Source organism: Musca autumnalis, unplaced genomic scaffold, assembly GCF_047663935.1.
Source record: "Musca autumnalis isolate F117 unplaced genomic scaffold, ASM4766393v1 scaffold_3, whole genome shotgun sequence".
Taxonomy (NCBI): Eukaryota; Metazoa; Arthropoda; class Insecta; order Diptera; family Muscidae; genus Musca; species Musca autumnalis.
In genome coordinates, this window is record NW_027411866.1 from 247370971 (window position 1) to 247391276 (window position 20306).

The window sequence follows — 20306 nt, forward strand, 5'->3', positions numbered from 1 at the left end:
TGGGTTGTGATGGTTGGTTGACTGGTTGCTTGGACCATTGTATTCTTCTTGGAGTTGCTGCTGTGTGACTAAAAGGAAATGGAAATGTTAAAAACTTGTCTCTTTTTTATATTGACTGGTAGACTGCCTGCCTGTTGCTTCTTGCCGATGATACATTAAAGGAAATTATGTTTTCTTATTTTTCTATGGCTTTGGCCAACATTGAGACCAACCGTATTATTGTTATGGCTTTTTGTTATTGCCCGTTTATTGCTGTATTCCTTAAAGGGTCCTAAACAGATGGCGGGAAAAATAAGATGAATCAAGTGAAGCAAAAAAAAAAAAAGAACTGTCCGCATGACATAAGAAATGGTTATGTGGGTAGAAAAAGAAGTCTATTTAAAGATAGCAATCATTGGAAAGATGTCCCCATTAAATGCAAGAATGAATTCCGTTATTATTTCTTTAATGTTTAAACCTCTTTGTCACAATATACAAACATACGTATGTATGTTAGTAACATTTCCAAAACACTTTCAATGGCCTGGAAATAGATTGTCATTTTGATTTACTTTGTTGTTAATTAATCGAATGTTGTTATCACTTAACTTCAACATGCTTGGAATAACGGAACATACGTACATCTATATGTGTTGTGTCTTTTCCCAAACGGGTGATAAAGATATTATTTTGGGAGTGCTTAAATTAATTTGAAGCACTTTACTGAATGATGGATGAGTGAATATAAAGAATGTTAAGGTAGTTTTTTGACAACTATTTCTTGGGATTTCTTTTGGCTTTTTTGGGGAATTACTGACATGTATTTTGTAGATATACAATATCGACAATTGTTTTAATTTATCGCAGTATCTTAACAAAGTTGTCTATTTTGATTAATTAAAGTAAATTGGTAAATAAGATATATTTTTTAAGTACTCTACGACAATACAGGGGCTAACATACACGTAGCCTTATGGCTACAGAGGATATATAGACGTTGTCACGATCTCCCGCATATGTTAAGACAAAATCAGTTTGAAGTCGATCTAGCCCGTCCGTCTCGACAATTTGTTCTAATGTTTGATAAAGTTCGGAAATGGAATATATCGAAAATAGACCTTAGAGGCCCTCCAACACAAAGGTTTAAACAATTTTGGATTAAGTGTAGTTTATTTTGTTCGAGAATTGAATTGGAATCGAATGGAATTTTTGCCGGATATAGCCTTTGTGGTCCTGATTACAACGATATAATATTTGTCGTAGGCAAGTCCATATGGTCACGAAAACTACCAACCTATTGCAATATTTCTCTCAAACTTGAATCATGTTCGTATATGGACAAATCCTTGGAATACCTTACTCACAAATATTGGAAAATTTCTGCTTATGTGCAGTTTAAGTTGACCAACTAAAGTGGCTGGTGGGCATGATAGCTATCTAATGGTGCTACTCTTAAACTTAGATCAAATAATTAATGCACTATGTCGACTGATCCCATTAATTGTCTTGCGCTTAAATCCAGTTGAAGTCATTACCTTCGGAACCAAAATGAAGTTAATACCAGGTTTTTACTGTAGGTAGTCTTTGTGCTCTCCGTGCTAAAGTCGTAATTGTATTATCCATTCTTCCCTTAAGAACAGCACGCAATATCCAAAAACTGCCCCAAGTAGTTTTCTTGTTAAATCTTGTTAATCGATTTTCTTGTAGCGAGCCGTAACTGAGTTATTTACGTCCAGGAAAAGGGGCAACCTTCGAACACCAACAAGAAAGAGAAAAGCCCGTCCGACGTTGCGAAGGCTCTATATTAAAATGCAAAATCTTTTTTCGGCATGTTTGTGGGAAACGGAACACGAACGTAATGGCAAACTTACATACACAAAAATTCTCGAGGAGCATAAAAATGCTAAAATCACAAAAATCGATAACGGAAGGTCCCGCTACTGAAAACCAGCCAAGAATGCCAGTAAAATTGAATTGTACAGACAGATTTCGCTTTCATCTCCCGCAGCAAATGCCGTTGAGCCTTTAAACTACCCCTGTGCGATGGGTTCCGTTAGTAGCACAACACTGCACTCCGCACAGCGTTACCGCTTCCATTGATGAATTTTTGCACAAGTTCTTATGATGGCATAGTAATGAAAAATTTCAACTATGGACCAAAGTTTACATTTGGATATAGCCCTTATATATATCTTTCCCCGATTTTGCTACAACTCGGTCAAGTTTGATCGAATAGCCTTCAAATTTAATATGTGTTATTTTTTTAAGCCCTGAGTAGCTTTACCAATTTTCACAAAAATCGGTTGAGATTTGGATATAGACCCCATATTTATCTTTCCTCGATATTGGTATAAATCGGTAAATTTTGATCGAATAGCCTTCAATGTGTTATTTTTTATGCCACTGAGTAGGTTGAAGCTACAATAACACTAAACAGAGATATAAAGCAAATTTCTCACAAATTAAGGGGCCAAAATTAAACCATTAATTACGCGATATCTTAGAAACTTGAGCTATGGTGAAAATTTCCTTTTGGCTTCTTATTACACTCACAAAGTGCTTTTATCTCCAAAAGGAATTTTCCACCCACTGACTTTGAGTTGCATTTTGTAGTACAGTGTTTTTCACTTTTCAAGGCCATAACTGCCCAAGGCCATAACTGCCTGAAGGAGCATTCCATTGCTTTTGACATGTATGTACCAGAGAGTGCTTAATCATTGTCTTGGCTATAATTTTTGTCTTTGTGTTGGATCAGAAATCTCAATGGTTTGACTGTTATATGCCAAAATATCCAAAAAACCTGCATAAAAAACTTCAAGTGAAAATCGGGGGCTCGATTTTCACCCAAGAATCAGAAACTTCAGGCGCCCCACAGTGTGAAATATGGGTACTTTAGTGGAACTTTACTCGTAATTTTAAATGTAAAGGACGTAGGTTACTACAATTTTCCAAAAATGTTTCTTATATTTGTGGGTCGTATGTGGATAAGTATTGGCCACATAGACCCGCGGTTTCCTATTATTCGCGAATTAGTTAAAATCAGTTGATGCGCATCCGTTCTTGGATACAGCGAGTCAATCTCTTTCAATATTTTTGCATATTTCGATGTTTCACTCAGCTGCGAAAGTGTGTCGTCAGTTGCATCACACAATGCAAAAAACCTTGAAGTGGGTAAAAATCGCGCAACTTGCATACGATGTTGATGCGCATTCCGTTTCAGTAGCACCCATCAAAAATACGTCTATATACACATATTTCAAACAGATTCTTCAAGAACCGCGGATGTGCCTACACATTCTATTTGTGGGAAAAACTAATATTACTCGCGTATCTCTGTAATTTATAACACGCGTTTTCACAAAAATTATAATCGCATATAAAGGATTCCATTTACGTAAAATTTTTTAAAGAACGCGGATTTGTGAAAATATATTTTTACTGATTTTTCTATTTTCAAGGTATCTATATCCGCGGTTTTAGTGGATGGATTCGATCGCGGAAGGTCTCATTAGATCCGTCACGTAAAAAAAAAACAAAATTGAATGGCACTTGTAAATTTTAAACGCAAAAAATAGATATTTTTTTAAAAAAATCACGCATCAAATATTGGCCTTTAGACTCCAATTACTAGGAGACTCATGAGATATGCAATAAACGACGTAACAACACGAGTTCTATAATCCTATTACGTGTTTTGAATAATATCTTGTTGCGCGTCCAAATTATTAAAAAAATCAAAGAACCCCGAAATTCCGGCTTCAAAATGTCAGCATCAATTTTAAGTGGATGCACTGGATATATCGAAAAATGATACACTAAGTATTCTTTGAGTCTTTCTTTGGGCATATGTCTATAAAATGTAAGGTTAAGCCAGGAATCGGAAGGGAGCTTAAAAAAACTTGTTTACCTATTTTTCTACATTGATGCCAACACAGCTTCCATGTAAATTAATTTTCATGGTCGACCTCATGGGATTCCTCCTAAAACACTTAATTTTAAAGAATTTCAGTTATACTATATAGAATATGTTAACAGTTCGCAAATTCTGAATGGGTGAAACTTGGTTTCATCGATTGTAAAACATTTTTGGTTTTTGCCTCATACACTTTCTTATGGGCAAAATGTGTCACATCGAAATAATGGTTTTAGACCCTAAGTATGTTTGGACGAAATAGGTTTCAAACAATTTGGAGTTGAGTTAGCCATGTCCGTCCGTCTCTCGTCTGGCTGGTTGGAGCGCACGATAACTCTCGAACGGATTAACCGATTCGGTCCAAAGTTTGGATTTCGTAATATTTTGCCCAAACTTAGTTTAAGTTCGAAGGTGGGTTATATCGGTCCACTCCTTCCGGTACCTCCCCCACAAAAGTTCGGAAATGTTCGGAAAATTAGTACGCACGATAACTCTTAAAGGAAGTAACCGATTTGGTCCATACTTTGCATATCGTCAAATTTCTACAAGGCCTAGATGAGGTTCTAATATGGACTCAATCGGTCCATTCCTTCGGGTACCTCCCACACACAATTTTGGAAAAGTTCAGTTTATGTTTGAAGATAAGCACTCCTTCAGGTACCTCCCCCCAAAAGTTCAAAAATGTTCGGAGAATTGTGCGCACAATAACTCTTTATGGGAGTGACCGATTTGGTCCATACTTTACACATCCTAATATATCTACCAGATTTAGGTCAGGTTCGAATATGGGCTATATTTGTTCACTCCTACGCGTACCTCCCATACAAAATTTCGGATTAGTTCACTTTAAGACCTGCTCTCGAATCACTTTGATTTTTGTTGAAGCAACTTGCATTCGCTGCTTCAATTACAACAGTAAAAGTTTTTTCAGGGGCAAGTCCATACATCTTGAGAAAACAGCCCGAAATTTGTAAAAAACCCCCTATGGCACCATATGTAGTGACTGGAGAGCTCGAACAGAATACTACGTTCGTCCACACTTTGGATATTGTAATACTTCTTCGAATATCAGATGAAATTCGATGGTGGTGCTTATAAGTCCACTTTTTCCCGTACCTCTCCCATAAAAGTTTGATAATATTCGCTAAAATGGTACGCTCGATATCTCATTGACGTAGCAACCGATTTGGCCCAAACTTTGGATCTCTAAATATTGCCGAAACATAGTTTATATTCAAATTTGAGCCCTATCTGTCCGATCCTTGGGGTACCATCCACACAAATGTTCAACATCTGTGTGTCGTTAAGGGTCAGTTCGAGGATCCTTCCTGTTTATAGCTATATTATGTTTTTCGTAGGCTAGTATGGTAAAAAAGCCCTATCTATCGATATTCCCGGAAATTTTTGCGCTTTAATCCTATCCATATTTTTGTCGGTTCATACGCCCAACATTTTGAAAACCCTCCTAAATACATACGTTTATTTGGGAAAAAAGTATTTCAATCCACACAGGCTGAGGGTATATATCTGTCGTCAAAGCCGACTGATACTTTTTTACTTGTTGCCATAGACCCCAAGGACGAAATGTGTTTCAGACAATTTGGAGTTGATTTAGCCATGTTCGTCTGTCTGTCTGGCTGGCTGGAGCGCACGATAACTCTCAAACGGAACAACTGATTCGGTCCAAAATTTGGCTTTCGTAATATTTTGTGCAAACTTAGTTTAAGTTCGAAGATAAGCCATATCGGTCCACTCCTTCAGGTACATCCCCCACAAAAGTTCAAAAATGTTCGTGAAAATTGTGCGCACGATAACTCTTGATGGGAGACCAATCTGATCCATTCTTTAAACATCCTAATATATCTACCAGATATAGATCAGGTTCGAATATGGACTATATTTGTCCACTCCTTCGGGCACCTCCCACACAAAATTTTGGATAAATTCACTTTAAAACCTGCAACTTGCATTCGCTGCCTCAATTACGACAATAAAAGTTTTTTTTTCAGGGACAAGTCAATAATTTTTGAGGAAACAGGCCGAAAGTTGTAAACAACCCCCATGGCACCATATGTAGTGGCTGGATACACTTTGGATATTGTAATATTTCTTCGAATATTAGATGAAATTCGAAGGTGGTGCTTATAGGTCCACTCCTCCCCCACAAAAGTTCGAAATTATTCGCTAAAATGGTACGCGCGATTTCTCATAGGCGTAGCAAACGATTTGGTCCAAACATTGGATCTCTAAATATTGTCTAAACTTAGTTTATGTTCAATATTATGTTTTTCGTAGGCTAGTGTGATAAAAAAGCCATATCTATCCATATCCCCGCAATTTTACTAGCTTTAATCCTATCCATGCTTTTGTCGGTTCATACGCCAATAATTTTGAAAACCCCCCTAAATATATGTTTTTTTTTTTTTTTTGGGAAAAATCAATCCTCTAAGGCTGAGGATATATCTCTGTCGGCAAATACTTTTTTTACTTGTTTCTATATAATTTGAGCGAAATTATCACGAATAGTCTTCAAAGTATAAAAAGCAATATTTCTTAGTATTGGTGAACCCATGGCACGAAACTAAAGCAACACTGACGTCTAACGCCGATTCTTTTATCAAATTTTTAAAAATATAGATATATGAATATTCAAATGACTTTCTGAAAAAGTCGCATATCTTTCAACCCTGCCCCAAGAAAAATATCCTACCTCTCAGAAAATTTGCGATTTTTTTCTCAAAATCACCAAAAATCATTTAAAAACCTCCAAAGATTATATAAAAACAATATTTAGTAGACTTTTAAAAAAGTACTTTTTTGGGGAACGATTAGCAACCAAACTAAATTAGATATTACAACTCTATAAACGCTAAATATTGAAAAAATTGTTAAGAATTATAACAGCGACAAGAAACTGTAGTCAACCAACGTACAATTTGTTTGTATCACTCTATTAATTAAGCAAAGGTAGAATCAATTTTTATGGAAAATAAATATTGTAAAACAAAAGTGAAACTTTTAAGTGCATTTCTAGTTGTTTCGCGGGGTAAATCGCAATGGAATTCAACAGGAATCTCATTTGTTTTATGTACTTTAATATTTGAGTAATGTTCCACTAAAGTTCCCATATTTCGCACTGTGCGCCCGTTAACATTGTCTTTCTTCCATTCAAATCGTCCCAGCCTAATCTGGATACAGGGGAAACAGAACCATATAACTGAATTAAATATAAGAACGAATATTTGCGTTTTTACAACAACCACAACCAAAGTCACTTATTGAACTAAAGAAATAAGCCACCGGAATATCCTGGGCGTCACATTCAAGAACCTCCTTACATTCTCCAAGCCGGTACCTCCCGATTTTCGGTATTTTGAGGATTTTAGGCATAGTTTTGGACCGATCTAATTTGACGTTTGAGGTTCCCAGTTGTCACAAACATCTCCACAAAAAATTTTATGCCTAGGTCCATGTTTTGGTATAGCCCCTATATAATGGTACCTCCCGATTTTTGGTATTTTGAGAATTTTAGCTACAGTTTTGGACCGGATGTGGCCACAAAATATTTACACTAAAAATGTTCAACTTAGGTTCATTTTTTGACCGAACTACCTGTAATTTGAAGATCCCAGAGGTCACAAAACATCGTCACCAAAAATTGTCAGCATATGCTCAGGTTTTCCTATAGCCCACCTATAAGGACACTTCCCGATTTTTGATATTGTGTGGATTTTAGCTACAGTTTTGGACCGAACTACCTGTAATTTGAATTTTAAGGTTCCCAGTGGTCACAAAACTACTCTACCAAATATTGTTAACATATTTAGATAACGGTACCCCCTGATTTTAGGTGTTTTAACCATCCATCGAACTTCGACCAATCGTCACCGGTTAAATACAATTCATATCGCCACGAATAGAACCGAACGACAATGTTGTTTCAAACTCCAAAAATTTGGAGCTCATATTAGCCTCTTAAAATTATTTGTAAATATTATATTTATTTCCTCTGAACTATGTGAACCAATTATTGCAACAATATTCGTCAAGTTTCTGTGGAAATCACACGTTTTGCATATTGACACCTCATATCTATTTGGCCGAAAGGTAAACAAATAAACGTGTGAAAATGTTAATCAGCATTCTACTATTTTTCATTGACCCTCCCACGAAAAAAACCTCAACTACTTTCACAATAACAACAAAGTCCAAAAAAAGCTTTGAAACAAATAACACATCATAATTAACATGTTTATGTACATTTCTATGTATGTTTGTGTGTGTGTGAATCTGTGAAACACTCACCTGTGATATTGTTGAAGTTTTGATTATTATCTAGGTTATGGCTGCTTGTGGTCTGTTGACAGCGATAACTGCCAGCAAAATATATGGCCATTGCTCCAATGGCAGCACCCAAAACAGTCAAGGCCACTGCCAAAACCAAAAGTCGACACCTCAACGATGACTCTTTCAGCAGCAGATCGCTTTGCGGTGAATGTTGCTGTGGTGGTGGTGCGGGCGGCGGATGGGTGTAATTGGCGGCGGTATAGGACATGGGAACATTGCACTGTAATGCGGTTCGACTACCACTATCACTGCCCAGAAACACAACAGTCGGATGCTTGATGTGGTGATGGTGGTGACCCACATTATTGCCACATTGCTGTTGGGATGATGGCTGTGATGATTGATGCATCATTGCATCGTCGCTTCCGCACAAATCTGAGTTAGTTTCAGCACCGGCCAGTAATGGCGAAATAACTGAGGCATTGTCAACATCCTTTTGTGTGATGGAATGCAATGTTGCTGCGGTGGTGTCATCCGCGGCGGCATTGGAATCGTCCACATCAATGGCACTAATGCGATTTACAGGACCACCGCCACTACCATGGCCATTGTTTTTCATGACGTACGGTGTTCGTAGATAACCATTGTTTATGAGTTTATTGTTTTCTGCTGGCATCATTCGATTCGTTCGATTCGCGTTGCTGCAGGATTTTGTTGGGTTTGGTTAGAATTCGATTGGATTGAACTTTTGTTTTGGTTTTGTTCCCTTTTTGTTTGATGGATGTTCTCTCTGTTGGGCTAAATTGTAAATCTTCCTGTTGTGAGGGTCTTTTTATCTGTCCGTTGCACACTCACACAGAAGAAATATGCCGATTTTGTTTTTATGGGCAATTCCTAGGAATGTTATGTCCTGCGACGACAATGGCGACTGGCGTGAATTGTTGACATTTTCAATGGGTCATTCTTGTATTTAACTGCATTTTCCAATAATTGTCAATTTTTGTGTCCTTCTTCTGTGGCTTCTCCTCTGGCCAGCAGGTTATTTTTAAACCGCTATCTTTGAAATGTTTCTTCCACCGTTCACTTCTTTAGTTCGTTCATTAATTAGATTTTAATTTCTTTGTAAAGAACTTTTCACTTATTTTCACTTCAAGTTCAGTATTTTCATTAAACACGACGACGGCAACGAAGCTTGTGGCGTTGAAACTCATAACTGGACTCTCGCACCTTTTCTATTCATCAATTATATTTGAATGTTTATTTAGCCGTGGTGTGTTGGTTGTGTTCCGTTTGAATATGACACTTTGATATCTCTGAACCCGCTACGCACTGCAGTGATAAAAGAAATGTTTTGTGATTAGAATTCAACCGACATTTCGAATGATTTATAAGCATAGTTTTTATCATTTAAATACTATTGTCAATATGGCATGTGTACAAGCGATTCGAGTAGTACTGACTGAACTGGGGGTATACAAAGTTCTTTTGGAAGATGATTCATTATTGCCAAGTCATGATAGAGGTGGACAAAGTTCATTTTTAAAACATGTGAAGTATAGAATTTGGAACGTTATGGGACTTTATGCAAAGTACATAACTGATATTATGATAAATTCAATGAATAACCTGGGAAGTTTTTGCGGATTCTGAAACTTCAATGTTAATAGATGAGAAAAATCAAAAAATAAAAAAAGACAATCGCTGGAGGGATTTTTAAAGAAATCGCTGTCAAATTTCACATATTTTAAGGGTTTAAGGTTTTCACGATTGTGCTGGAAAACCACAAAACCTATCAAAATGGAACTAAAGAAAATGTCAAATTGGGACAATTCGCTGACTGTATCGCCTCCTTATAAAACAATATCATGTACAGTCTGCCTTAACCAACTTTAAGTTAAAACCGCTTACACCTAGGAAGTTTTTGCGGATCCTGAAACAGCAATGGAGGTATTCAAATAAATCGCTTTTTTAGCTATTTTGCTTGGAAACCGCAAGTCCTGCTAAAATGGGGCTAGAGAAAATGTTGTAGCTGTGAAAATTTTCTAGAGGACTGACCTCCATGATTTGTTCCTAGGTTTTACCATTTTTGAGATATGGAAGTTCAGTTTAAATTTTTGGGCATTTTGTTAGGATTTACCGATTGTGCTTGAAAATGGCAAGTCTTATCGGAATGGGTTTAGAGAAAACCTTATAGCTGTGAAAGTTCTCTACAAGATTGGCTTTTGTAATTTTTTCCTAGGTTGTGCCATTTTTGAGATATATAAGTTTAAGTTGGGAAATTGCTGTAGTGACATTGTTTTATAAGGAGACGGTGCAGTCAGTGAATTGTCCCAATTAAAAATTCTATATCTTCAAAATGGTAAAACCTACAAAAATATCATAAAGGGCAATTATGTAGAGAAATTTCACTGCAACAATATGTTCTTTATTTTAATTTTGTTAGGGCTTGCGTTTTCCTTGCAAAATCGTGAAAACCTAAAAAAAAACCTGAAAATGTGAACTTTGGCCGCGATTTATTTAAAAAACGCTCGGTCGATTTTTTATACCCTCAGCATTTATGCTAACGAGGGTATATCACCAATATTTTTGAAAATTTAACATAGCTGAAGCCAAGGTTTACCCTTTTAGAACACGCGACTTGTGATTGTATATTATACAAAGTAAATATTTTTGGATAAAATGAAATGTTTTTGGACGTGGCAGAAAATATTGGCCTTAAAAGATAATTTGCGTGCAAGCTGTGGCTATATTTATGTTAAAAAATGGGTAAAAATGGGTTGAAGCCAACATGTCTTTTTTTGTTTTCTCTCGATTTGTGAGTAAACCACACTTCTCTCGATTTTCCTGTCAAAGTAAAAGTAGAAGCGAACTAAATAAGGATTATCTCACTAATGTATTACTTTTCAAAATATGAACTGCTTCTACCATCAAATGATGCTGACATTTTGAAGCCAGATTTACAGTGTTTTTTGAAATTTTCTGATTATTTCATTCCACAAACAGGTTTTTCAAAAAATCATATATAGGATTGTAATACTTGCGATTCTGAGTTATTTGATACGTATATTGTGAATGTAGTCTGCACAGCATCATAGAAATCTGCATCCAAATGCGGAAATTTTGTGCGAACATTTTTCTAAAAATCATATATTTCAGGTCTAATATTTGCAATTGTCTCTGGAATACCTCGTTCTCCATTGCACATTCTAGTTTTTGACGTTCCGGATCCTATAAATCATTCCTCGTGAAAATCCATCCACTAAAACGCGAGTTACGCGAAATTCCAAAGTATGAAATTCACCTGAAATTGGTTTTGAAAATATCGCGTATTTTATTGAGTTTTCTGCGTATCGTTTCCACTGAAATGAAAAAACTAGTGCAGCATCTTCTTTTTAGCGGAAACAGAGATTTAAAAACTTCACTGATAAGGAAGCTACATTCATTTTATCCCAAAAAAAGTGTGTGATGCTACCTCCACGGTTCTTGATTGATCGCCTTCAAATAGATATATATCGATGTAGATTTTCATGGTGGACACTGAAATCGGATGCGGACAAAAATTGTATGCACTTTGCGCAAATTAGCGATATTTTATAGGTTTTTTAATGCTAAGATGCAGGCGATGCTACATTTTAGCCTTCAAATTAAATATGTACAAATTAAAAGATATGGTCTTGCTGTACATGAAAATCACACGCAGACAAAAAATAATTTTTTTGATCAAAATATGTGCTTATTTTGGCGGTAACATCGAAACTATAACACCAATCTGTATGATTGTAGTCTCATTTGATTCGCCGTGAAGTTTTGATCCGCAGCAAATTTTTAAGTAACTTTATGGCAACCAAATTGGCCTTAATTTTGAAAAAAGTTGACTTATATTCAATAATTTATCAATTTTATGTACACTCCGCGAATCCTGTGTAACATTTTGCAGATATTATGCAATCTACTCACTGAAGTCACTTCGAGAGAACTTTTTTGTAACAATGGTGCTCATTAAAATAATTAGCGTTTTTATAATATTTTCTTCCTTAAAAAGCGAAATAAAAGCGCCATAACTTTTGTCCGCAACAACCGAAAATTGGCTCGCGACCAGATTCGTACTGGGAATTTTTTTCTTAACCTACATATCAAAAATCGTTAATGTAGCGCGAAAAAAATTTATCGTTTTTTTCTGAAATGGAATATGAAATAATTGACAATATTCGTGATATACACTTTCATACGGGCAAAATGTGCCTTATCGAAATAATGGTCCAAGTATTTGGACGAAATGTGTTTCAGACAATTTGGAGTTGATTTAGCCATGTCCGTCCGTCAGTCTGTCTGGCTGGCTGGAGCGCACGATAACTCTCGAACGGATCAACCGATTGGACCAAATACGCAATATTTGGCCCAAACTTAGTTTAAGTTCGAAGATGGTTTATATCGGTCCACTCCTTCCGGCACTCGGTTCATACGCCCAAAATTTTGAAACTTCGTAAATTCATAAGTTTTTTTGGGAAAAAAGTGTTTAAATTTACAAAGGTTGAGGGTATATCTCTGTCGGCAAAGCCGACTGATATTTATTTACTTGTTATTAAAGCGTTTGGTGCTGCCAAATTTAGCTCGAAACTAATGAACCGATAGCCATATATTTTTGTGGGCTTATTTAGAACATAAATATCTAGTCCTTTATTGTTCGATATTTATTAACAGATATTAGGTTTTATAGAAATTATGGACCGAAAAATCAATCTTTCAATTTTTGGCTTAAAAAACTGGAATTTTTTGGTCATTAAACGTGTGGAAACTAAGTTTGGACAAAATATGACAAGGACTAGTGTTGGACCAAATCGGATGATCACTTTAAGAGTTATCGTGCTCTACAGCCACTACATATCATCCCATAGGAGTTTTTAGACCTTTCGGGCGGCTTTCTCAAGAAGTATGGACTGGCCCCTATGGAGCAGCGAATGCAAGTTGCTTCAACAAAAAGTCAAAGTGATTCGAGAGCAGGTCTTAAAGTGAAATTATCCGAATGTAGTGCAAATATAGTGCATCTTCGAATCTGATCTAAATCTGGTAGATATATTAGGATGTGTAAAGTATGGTCCAAATCGGCCACTCCCTTCAAGAGTTTTCGTGCGCACTATTTTTAAGATTTTTTTGAACTTTTGTAGAGGAGGTACCTGAAGGAGTAGACTGATATTGCTTTTCTTCGAACTTAAACGAAGTTTGGACAAAATATTACGAAGTCAAATTTTTAGACCGAATCGGCAGATCCGTCGATAGTTATCGTGCGCACCAACCACTACACATGGGTGCCATATGCACCTTTCGGACTATCTTCTCAGGAAATATGGACTGACCCCTGATAAAACTCGTACCGTCGTATGGGGATCAGTGAATACAAGTTGTTACTACAATAATCAAAGCAAGTCCTAAACTGAACTTTTCCGAAATTTTGTGTGGGACGTACCCAAAAGTTGTGAACCGATTGAGTCCATATTAGAAGCTCATCTAAGTCTGGAAGAAATTTCACGATGTGCAAAGTATGGATGAAAGCGGTGGCTCCCTTCAAGAGTTATTGTGCGCACAAATTTTCCGAACATTTTCGTACTTTTGGGGAAGGAAGGATATAACCTATATTATGAAAGTCAAATTTTGGACCGAATCGGTTGATACGTTCGAGAGTTATCGTGCCACCCAGCCAGACAGACAGACGGACGGACATGGCTACTACTTATGGCAACTTCTCGAATTTTGTTTTAATATCGCATAGTCCTTTTGATCTAAGTACTAGTTAATATTTTTTCTAGGGGAGGCATTGCTCTCAAAATGTTCTAATATTTAAAGACATTAATTTATACACAATTTGGGTGTCACCGCGGTGCAATGGTATGCACACCCGCCTTGCACGCTAAAGGTCATGGGTTCGATTCCCCGGCCAGGCAACATCAAACTTTTTCAACGGTGGCAAACTGTAAGTCCCATATCATTGAGCTAATATGAATCGGGATGCACTCATTGATATGAGAGAAGTCTCCCTTGTCCCGTATGGAAGTACACTCTTACTGAAACCATTGCCTGAAAGCATTATTAAATCCTACGGAGACCAACTAACTAAAATGGCTGGTTGTTATGATAATTACACTATGATTAGGCCTTTATCTTAGAAACGACCGGCAATATTGTAGCCATAAGCTAGTAGAACTTATCTTTTGAACAGACCACATAAGAAAAAATCCATCTAGGTCATCAAAATCAATAAAATATAGAAAAGTTTACATAGTTGCTGAAATTCTGGTCAGTGTCAGCTAAACTATTTGGAGTTGAACCCAGTAACCTTTTGCAAAAATATTCCAAATAAAGTCCTCAGCAATGGTTCAGAACATTCTGAAGCTCTAAAATGCTTACTTCATGTTGTTTCAGCGGTATTTTGCATCAATCCTTTTACAACACATATTACAAACACATTTCACACCAACAGTTTATTCTCGCATTACGGATTTCACCAAATTATTGACATTTTTATTAAATCGTCGTTGAAAAATATGCTGAAAACAACGTGATAGAGGCATTTTACAACAATAGCATGTTCTGAAGAGCGAACAGCGAATATTCTTCCAAAAGAAAACATTAAGAAAAAATTAACGGTTTTGGAGATATCGTGCAAAATGTATACAAATTATGGAAATTTTCGATATTTTATAAAATTTTAGGCAATAAGAATAGTTTCTCGAGTTCATTATGTCTCCAAATATTTTATTCTTGCCTTTATCTACAAATTTGATACAGAGGTCAAATGAAGATTCACATAGGTTTCAGAGATATAGCCCAGAATTTCTTTAAAAAGTCAATATTTAACCATGTTTAGATGGGGCCATAAAATCCAAGCTGGATCTGACTCAACAAAACCCAACTAGGGTTTTTATACCCTCAGCATTTATGCTAACGAGGGTATATACACCTTCATACGGGCAAAATGTGCCTCATCGAAATAATGGTTTTAGACCCCAAGTATGTTTGGACGAAATGTGTGTTCAGACAATTTGGAGTCGATTGAACAATGTCCGTCCGTCTGTCTGTCTGGAGCGCACGATAACTCTCGAACGGATGATCCGATTCGGTTTAAATTTTGGCTTTCGTAATATTTTGCCCAAACTTAGTTTAAGTTCGAAGATGGTCCATATCGGCCAACTCCTTCAGGTACCTCCCCCACTAAAGTTCAAAAATGTCCGGAAAAATTGTTCGTACGGTAACTCTTGAAGGGAGTGGCCGAATTGGTCCATACTTTACACATCCTAATATATCTACCAGATATACATCAGGTTCAAATATGGACTATATTTGTCCACTCCATCCGGTACCTCCCACACAAAATTTCGGATAAGTTCACTTTAAGACCTGATGTGGAATCACTTTGATTTTTGTTGGAGCAACTTGCATTCGCTGCCTCAATTGCGATGGTAGAAGTTTTTCAGGGGCAATTTCATACTTCTTGAGCAAACATGGTGTTTAAACCCGTATGGTGCCATACGTAGTGACTGGAGATCCATTCTTTTTAGTATCTTCTCAGCAAAACTTTTGATCTTTAATCAAAATACACAGGCTGAGGGTATATCTCTGTCGGCAAAGCCGACTGATACTTTTTTACTTGCTCTCGTTTAGGTCCGTACTTTCAAAAAATCCTAAGGTCAAATTGTTTGCACAAAATTACCTTAAAAATGTTGCACAGTGTTATCGAATGAAGTGATTGGCGAATTGGGCCAAGGGTCTTCTTATTAGAAGACAAAACTGTATTCGTGGAGAAGGTAAAAAGGTCTTTTTATAGAACACCATAACTTTTTATATCGGCGAGCAAAGGTCTTCATATAAATGACTAAAAGGTATTCTCATAGAAAGCCAAAAGGTCTTCGTATGTAAGACCAATAGCTAGAAGACTTTATGGTCCTCTAAAAGAATAGCTTTTGGTCTTCCATAAGAAGACCTTTTGGTTTTCTATTACCTTCCAGAAGAAGACATTATGTTACTACATTTTCTATGTTTTCGATTGGCTTTCTTTAATATCTGCTACCTAACCAACCGCAAATGTTCCCTGTAGCATAAATAGCTCGGAATATTCAATTAAAAAATAACGAATTTGTCTTTTTTTTTCTTTTTTTTCCTTTGTTAACCTTTCTGTGCCATCACCAATAATAAGTGTTGCACCAGCAGCAACAAACAGACAGCACTACGAGACACAAAGTTATTATTGCACTTTTTTAATGGGTTATTTCTAGGAAAACAGTTACTTCTATTCACGGTGTGCCATCCAAGCAAAAGGCAAGCAATCAGCCAGCCCGTATGCAATTTACTTTAGACAATAGCAGGCAATTATGGAACTTTGTTACGGGATGCGATGTTTCTGAGGAAGCCACCACACCAATGCGGCGGTGGTGCAAAACAAAAGACTTATTTGAGCGGCCAAAGTTGAAACACTTAACTAACTAATCGCCTTAGTTTTGCTATGAAATATTTATTAAAAGTGACCGACACAGAACGCTCAGTAGTGAAGTATTGAGAATACACAAGTGTCGAGCGTGTCTGAAAATATTAATAAGCTACTAAATTGCAAAACATGTTGACCATGTGATTGTTTTTTTTTTTTTAATATTTGCATTTTACTAAGTTAAATGAAATTTTACTAACTTAAGCGGCTGTTAGAAATCATATTTAGTTAATCATCACTACGTGGACTGCAGAAATATTACAAACATTCTAAATTGCTGTTTTTTTAATAATTGGAAATACTAATAGACGTAACAAATTATCTTTTTGTAGAAGACCAAAAAGTCTTCTTATAGAAGACAATAGAGTCTTCATATAGAAGACCACAAGGTCTTCTTATAGAATACAACAAGGTCATCTTATAGAAGACCACAAGGTCTTTTTATAGGAGTGCATAAAGTCTTCTTATAAAAGACCACAACGCCTTCTTATAGAAGACCACAAGGTCTTCTCATAGAAGACCACACTTTTTTTATAGAAGACCTCAAGGTCTTCTTAGAGAAGACCACAAGGTCTTCTTAGAGAAGACCACAAGGTCTTCTTATAGAAGACCACAAGGTCTACTTATAGAAGACACAAGGTCTTCTTATAGAAGACCTCAAGGTCTTCTTATAGAAGACCTCAAGGTCTTCTTAGAGAAGACCACAAGGTCTTCTTATAGAAGACACAAGGTCTTCTTATAGAAGACCTCAAGGTCTTCTTATAGAAGACCACAAGGTCTTCTTATAGAAGATCACAAGGTCTTCTAATAGAAGACCACAAGGTCTTCTTATAGAAGACCACAAGGTCTTCTTATAGAAGACCACAAGGTCTTCTTATAGAAGACCACAAGGTCTTCTTATAGAAGACCACAAGTTCTTTTTATAGAAGACCACAGGGTCATTTTATAGAAGACCACAAGGTCTTCTTATAGAAGACCATAAGGTCTTCTTATAGAAGACCATAAGGTCTTCTTATAGAAGACCATAAGGTCTTCTTATAGAAGACCACAAGGTCTTCTTATAGAAGACCACAAGGTCTTCTTATAGAAGACCACAAGGTCTTCTTATAGAAGACCACAAGGTCTTCTTATAGAAGACCACAAGGTCTTCTTATAGAAGACCACAAGGTCTTCTTATAGAAGACCACAAGGTCTTCTTATAGAAGACCACAAGATCTTTTTATAGAAGACCACAGGGTCATTTTATAGAAGACCACTAGGTCTTCTTATAGAAGACCACAAAGTCTTCTTATGGAAGACCACAAGGTCTTCTTATAGAAGACCACAAGGTCTTCTTATAGAAGACCACAAGGTCTTCTTATAGAAGACCACAAGGTCTTCTTATAGAAGACCACAAGGTCTTCTTATAGAAAACCACACAGTCATCTCATAGAAGACCACAATGTCTTTTTATAGAAGACCACACGGTCTTCTTATAGAAAACCAAGAAATTTTCTGACAGAAGACCAATAGGTCTTTTCATAGAAGGCCAAAAAGGCCACGGTCTTCTTATAGAAGACCACACGGTCTTCTTATAAAAGACCACACAGTCTTCTTATAGAAAACCACACGGTCATCTTACAGAAGACCACACTGTCTTTTTATAGAAGACCACACGGTCTACTTATAGAAGACCACACGGTCTTCTTATAGAAAACCACACGGTCTTCTTATAGAAGACCACAAGGTCTTCTTATAGAAGACCACACGGTCTTCTTATAGAAGACCACACGGTCATCTTAGGAAGACCATACTGTCTTCTTAGAGAAGACCACACGGTCTTCTTAGAGAAGACCACACGGTCCTTTTTATAGAAGACGACAAGGTATTCTTATAGAAGACCACAAGGTCTTCTTATAGAAGACCACAAAGTCTTCTTAGAGAATACCACAAAATCTTCTTATAGAAGACCACAAGGTCTTCTTATAGAAGACCACAAGGTCTTCGTATGGAAGACCACAAGGTCTTCGTATGGATGACCACAAGGTCTTCGTATATAAGACCACAAGGTCTTCTTATATAAGACCACAAGGTCTTCTTATAGAAGACCTCAAGGTCTTCTTATAGAAGACCACAAGGTCTTCTTATAGAAGGCCACAAGGTCTTCTTATAGAAGACCACAAGGTCTTCTTATAGAAGACCACAAGGTCTTCTTATAGAAGACCACAAGGTCTTCTTATAGAAGACCACAAGGTCTTCTTATAGAAGACCTCAAGGTCTTCTTATAGAAGACCACAAGGTCTTCTTATAGAAGACCACAAGGTCTTCTTATATAAGACCACAAGGTCTTCTTATAGAAGACCTCAAGGTCTTCTTATAGAAGACCACAAGGTCTTCTTATAGAAGACCACAAGGTCTTCTTATAGAAGACCACAAGGTCTTCTTATAGAAGACCTCAAGGTCTTCTTATATAACACCACAAGGTCTTCTTATAGAAGACCTCAAGGTCTTCTTATAGAAGACCACAAGGTCTTCTTACAGAAGACCACAAGGTCTTCTTATAGAAGGCCACAAGGTCTTCTTATAGAAGACCACAAGGTCTTCTTATAGAAGACCACAAGGTCTTCTTATAGAAGACCTCAAGGTCTTCTTATAGAAGACCACAAGGTCTTCTTATAGAAGACCACAAGTTCTTTTTATAGAAGACCACAGGGTCATTTTATAGAAGACCACAAGGTCTTCTTATAGAAGACCACAGGGTCATTTTATAGAAGACCACAAGGTCTTCTTATAGAAGACCATAAGGTCTTCTTATAGAAGACCACAAGGTCTTCTTATAGAAGACCACAAGGTCTTCTTATAGAAGACCACAAGGTCTTTTTATACAAGACCACAGGGTCTTTTTATAGAAGACCACAAGGTATTCTTATAGAAGACCAAAAGGTCTTCTTATAGAAGACCACAAGGTCTTCTTATAGAAGACCACAAGGTCTTCTTATAGAAGACCACAAGGTCTTCTTATAGAAGACCACAAGGTCTTTTTATAGAAGACCACAGGGTCATTTTATAGAAGACCACAAGGTCTTCTTATATAAGACCAAGAAATTTTCTGACAGAAGACCAATAGGTCTTTTCATAGAAGGCCAAAAAGGCCACGGTCTTCTTATAGAAGACCACACGGTCTTCTTATAAAAGTCCACACGGTCTTCTTATAGAAAACCTCACGGTCATCTTATAGAAGACCACACGGTCTTTTTATAGAAGACCACACGGTCTTCTTATAGAAGACCACACGGTCTTTTTATAGAAGACCACACGGTCATATTTTAGAAGACCACACGGTCTTCTTATAGAAGACCACACGGTCTTCTTATAGAAGACCACACGGTCTTCTTATAGAAGACCACACGGTCTTCTTATAGAAAACCACACGGTCTTCTTATAGAAGACCACAAGGTCTTCTTACAGAAGACCACACGGTCTTCTTACAGAAGACCACACGGTCTTCTTATAGAAGACCACAAGGTCTTCTTATAGAAGACCACACGGTCTTCTTATAGAAGACCACAAGGTCTTCTTATAGAAGACCACACGGTCCTTTTTATAGAAGACGACAAGGTATTCTTATAAAAGACCACACGGTCCTTCTTATAGAAGACCACAAGGTCTTCG

At 36.8% G+C, this 20306-nt stretch overlaps 1 protein-coding gene across 14 annotated transcripts in view; it reads right to left on the minus strand.

Annotated features, from left to right (window-relative positions):
• Positions 1-20306, minus strand: part of Nep1 (M13 family metallopeptidase neprilysin 1) — a 97968-nt gene that overhangs the window by 43082 nt on the left and 34580 nt on the right. For 12 of the 14 annotated variants that reach the window (XM_073977658.1, XM_073977656.1, XM_073977643.1 and 9 more), the window contains one exon: positions 8198-9508. In XM_073977658.1, coding sequence (XP_073833759.1) covers positions 8198-8858 — 661 coding nt within the window. In that variant the 5' untranslated portion in view covers positions 8859-9508. Of the gene's footprint in view, positions 1-8197; positions 9509-16341; positions 16710-20306 lie in introns of those variants that run through there. The other 2 variants (XM_073977650.1, XM_073977646.1) reach the window with 2 other exon arrangements.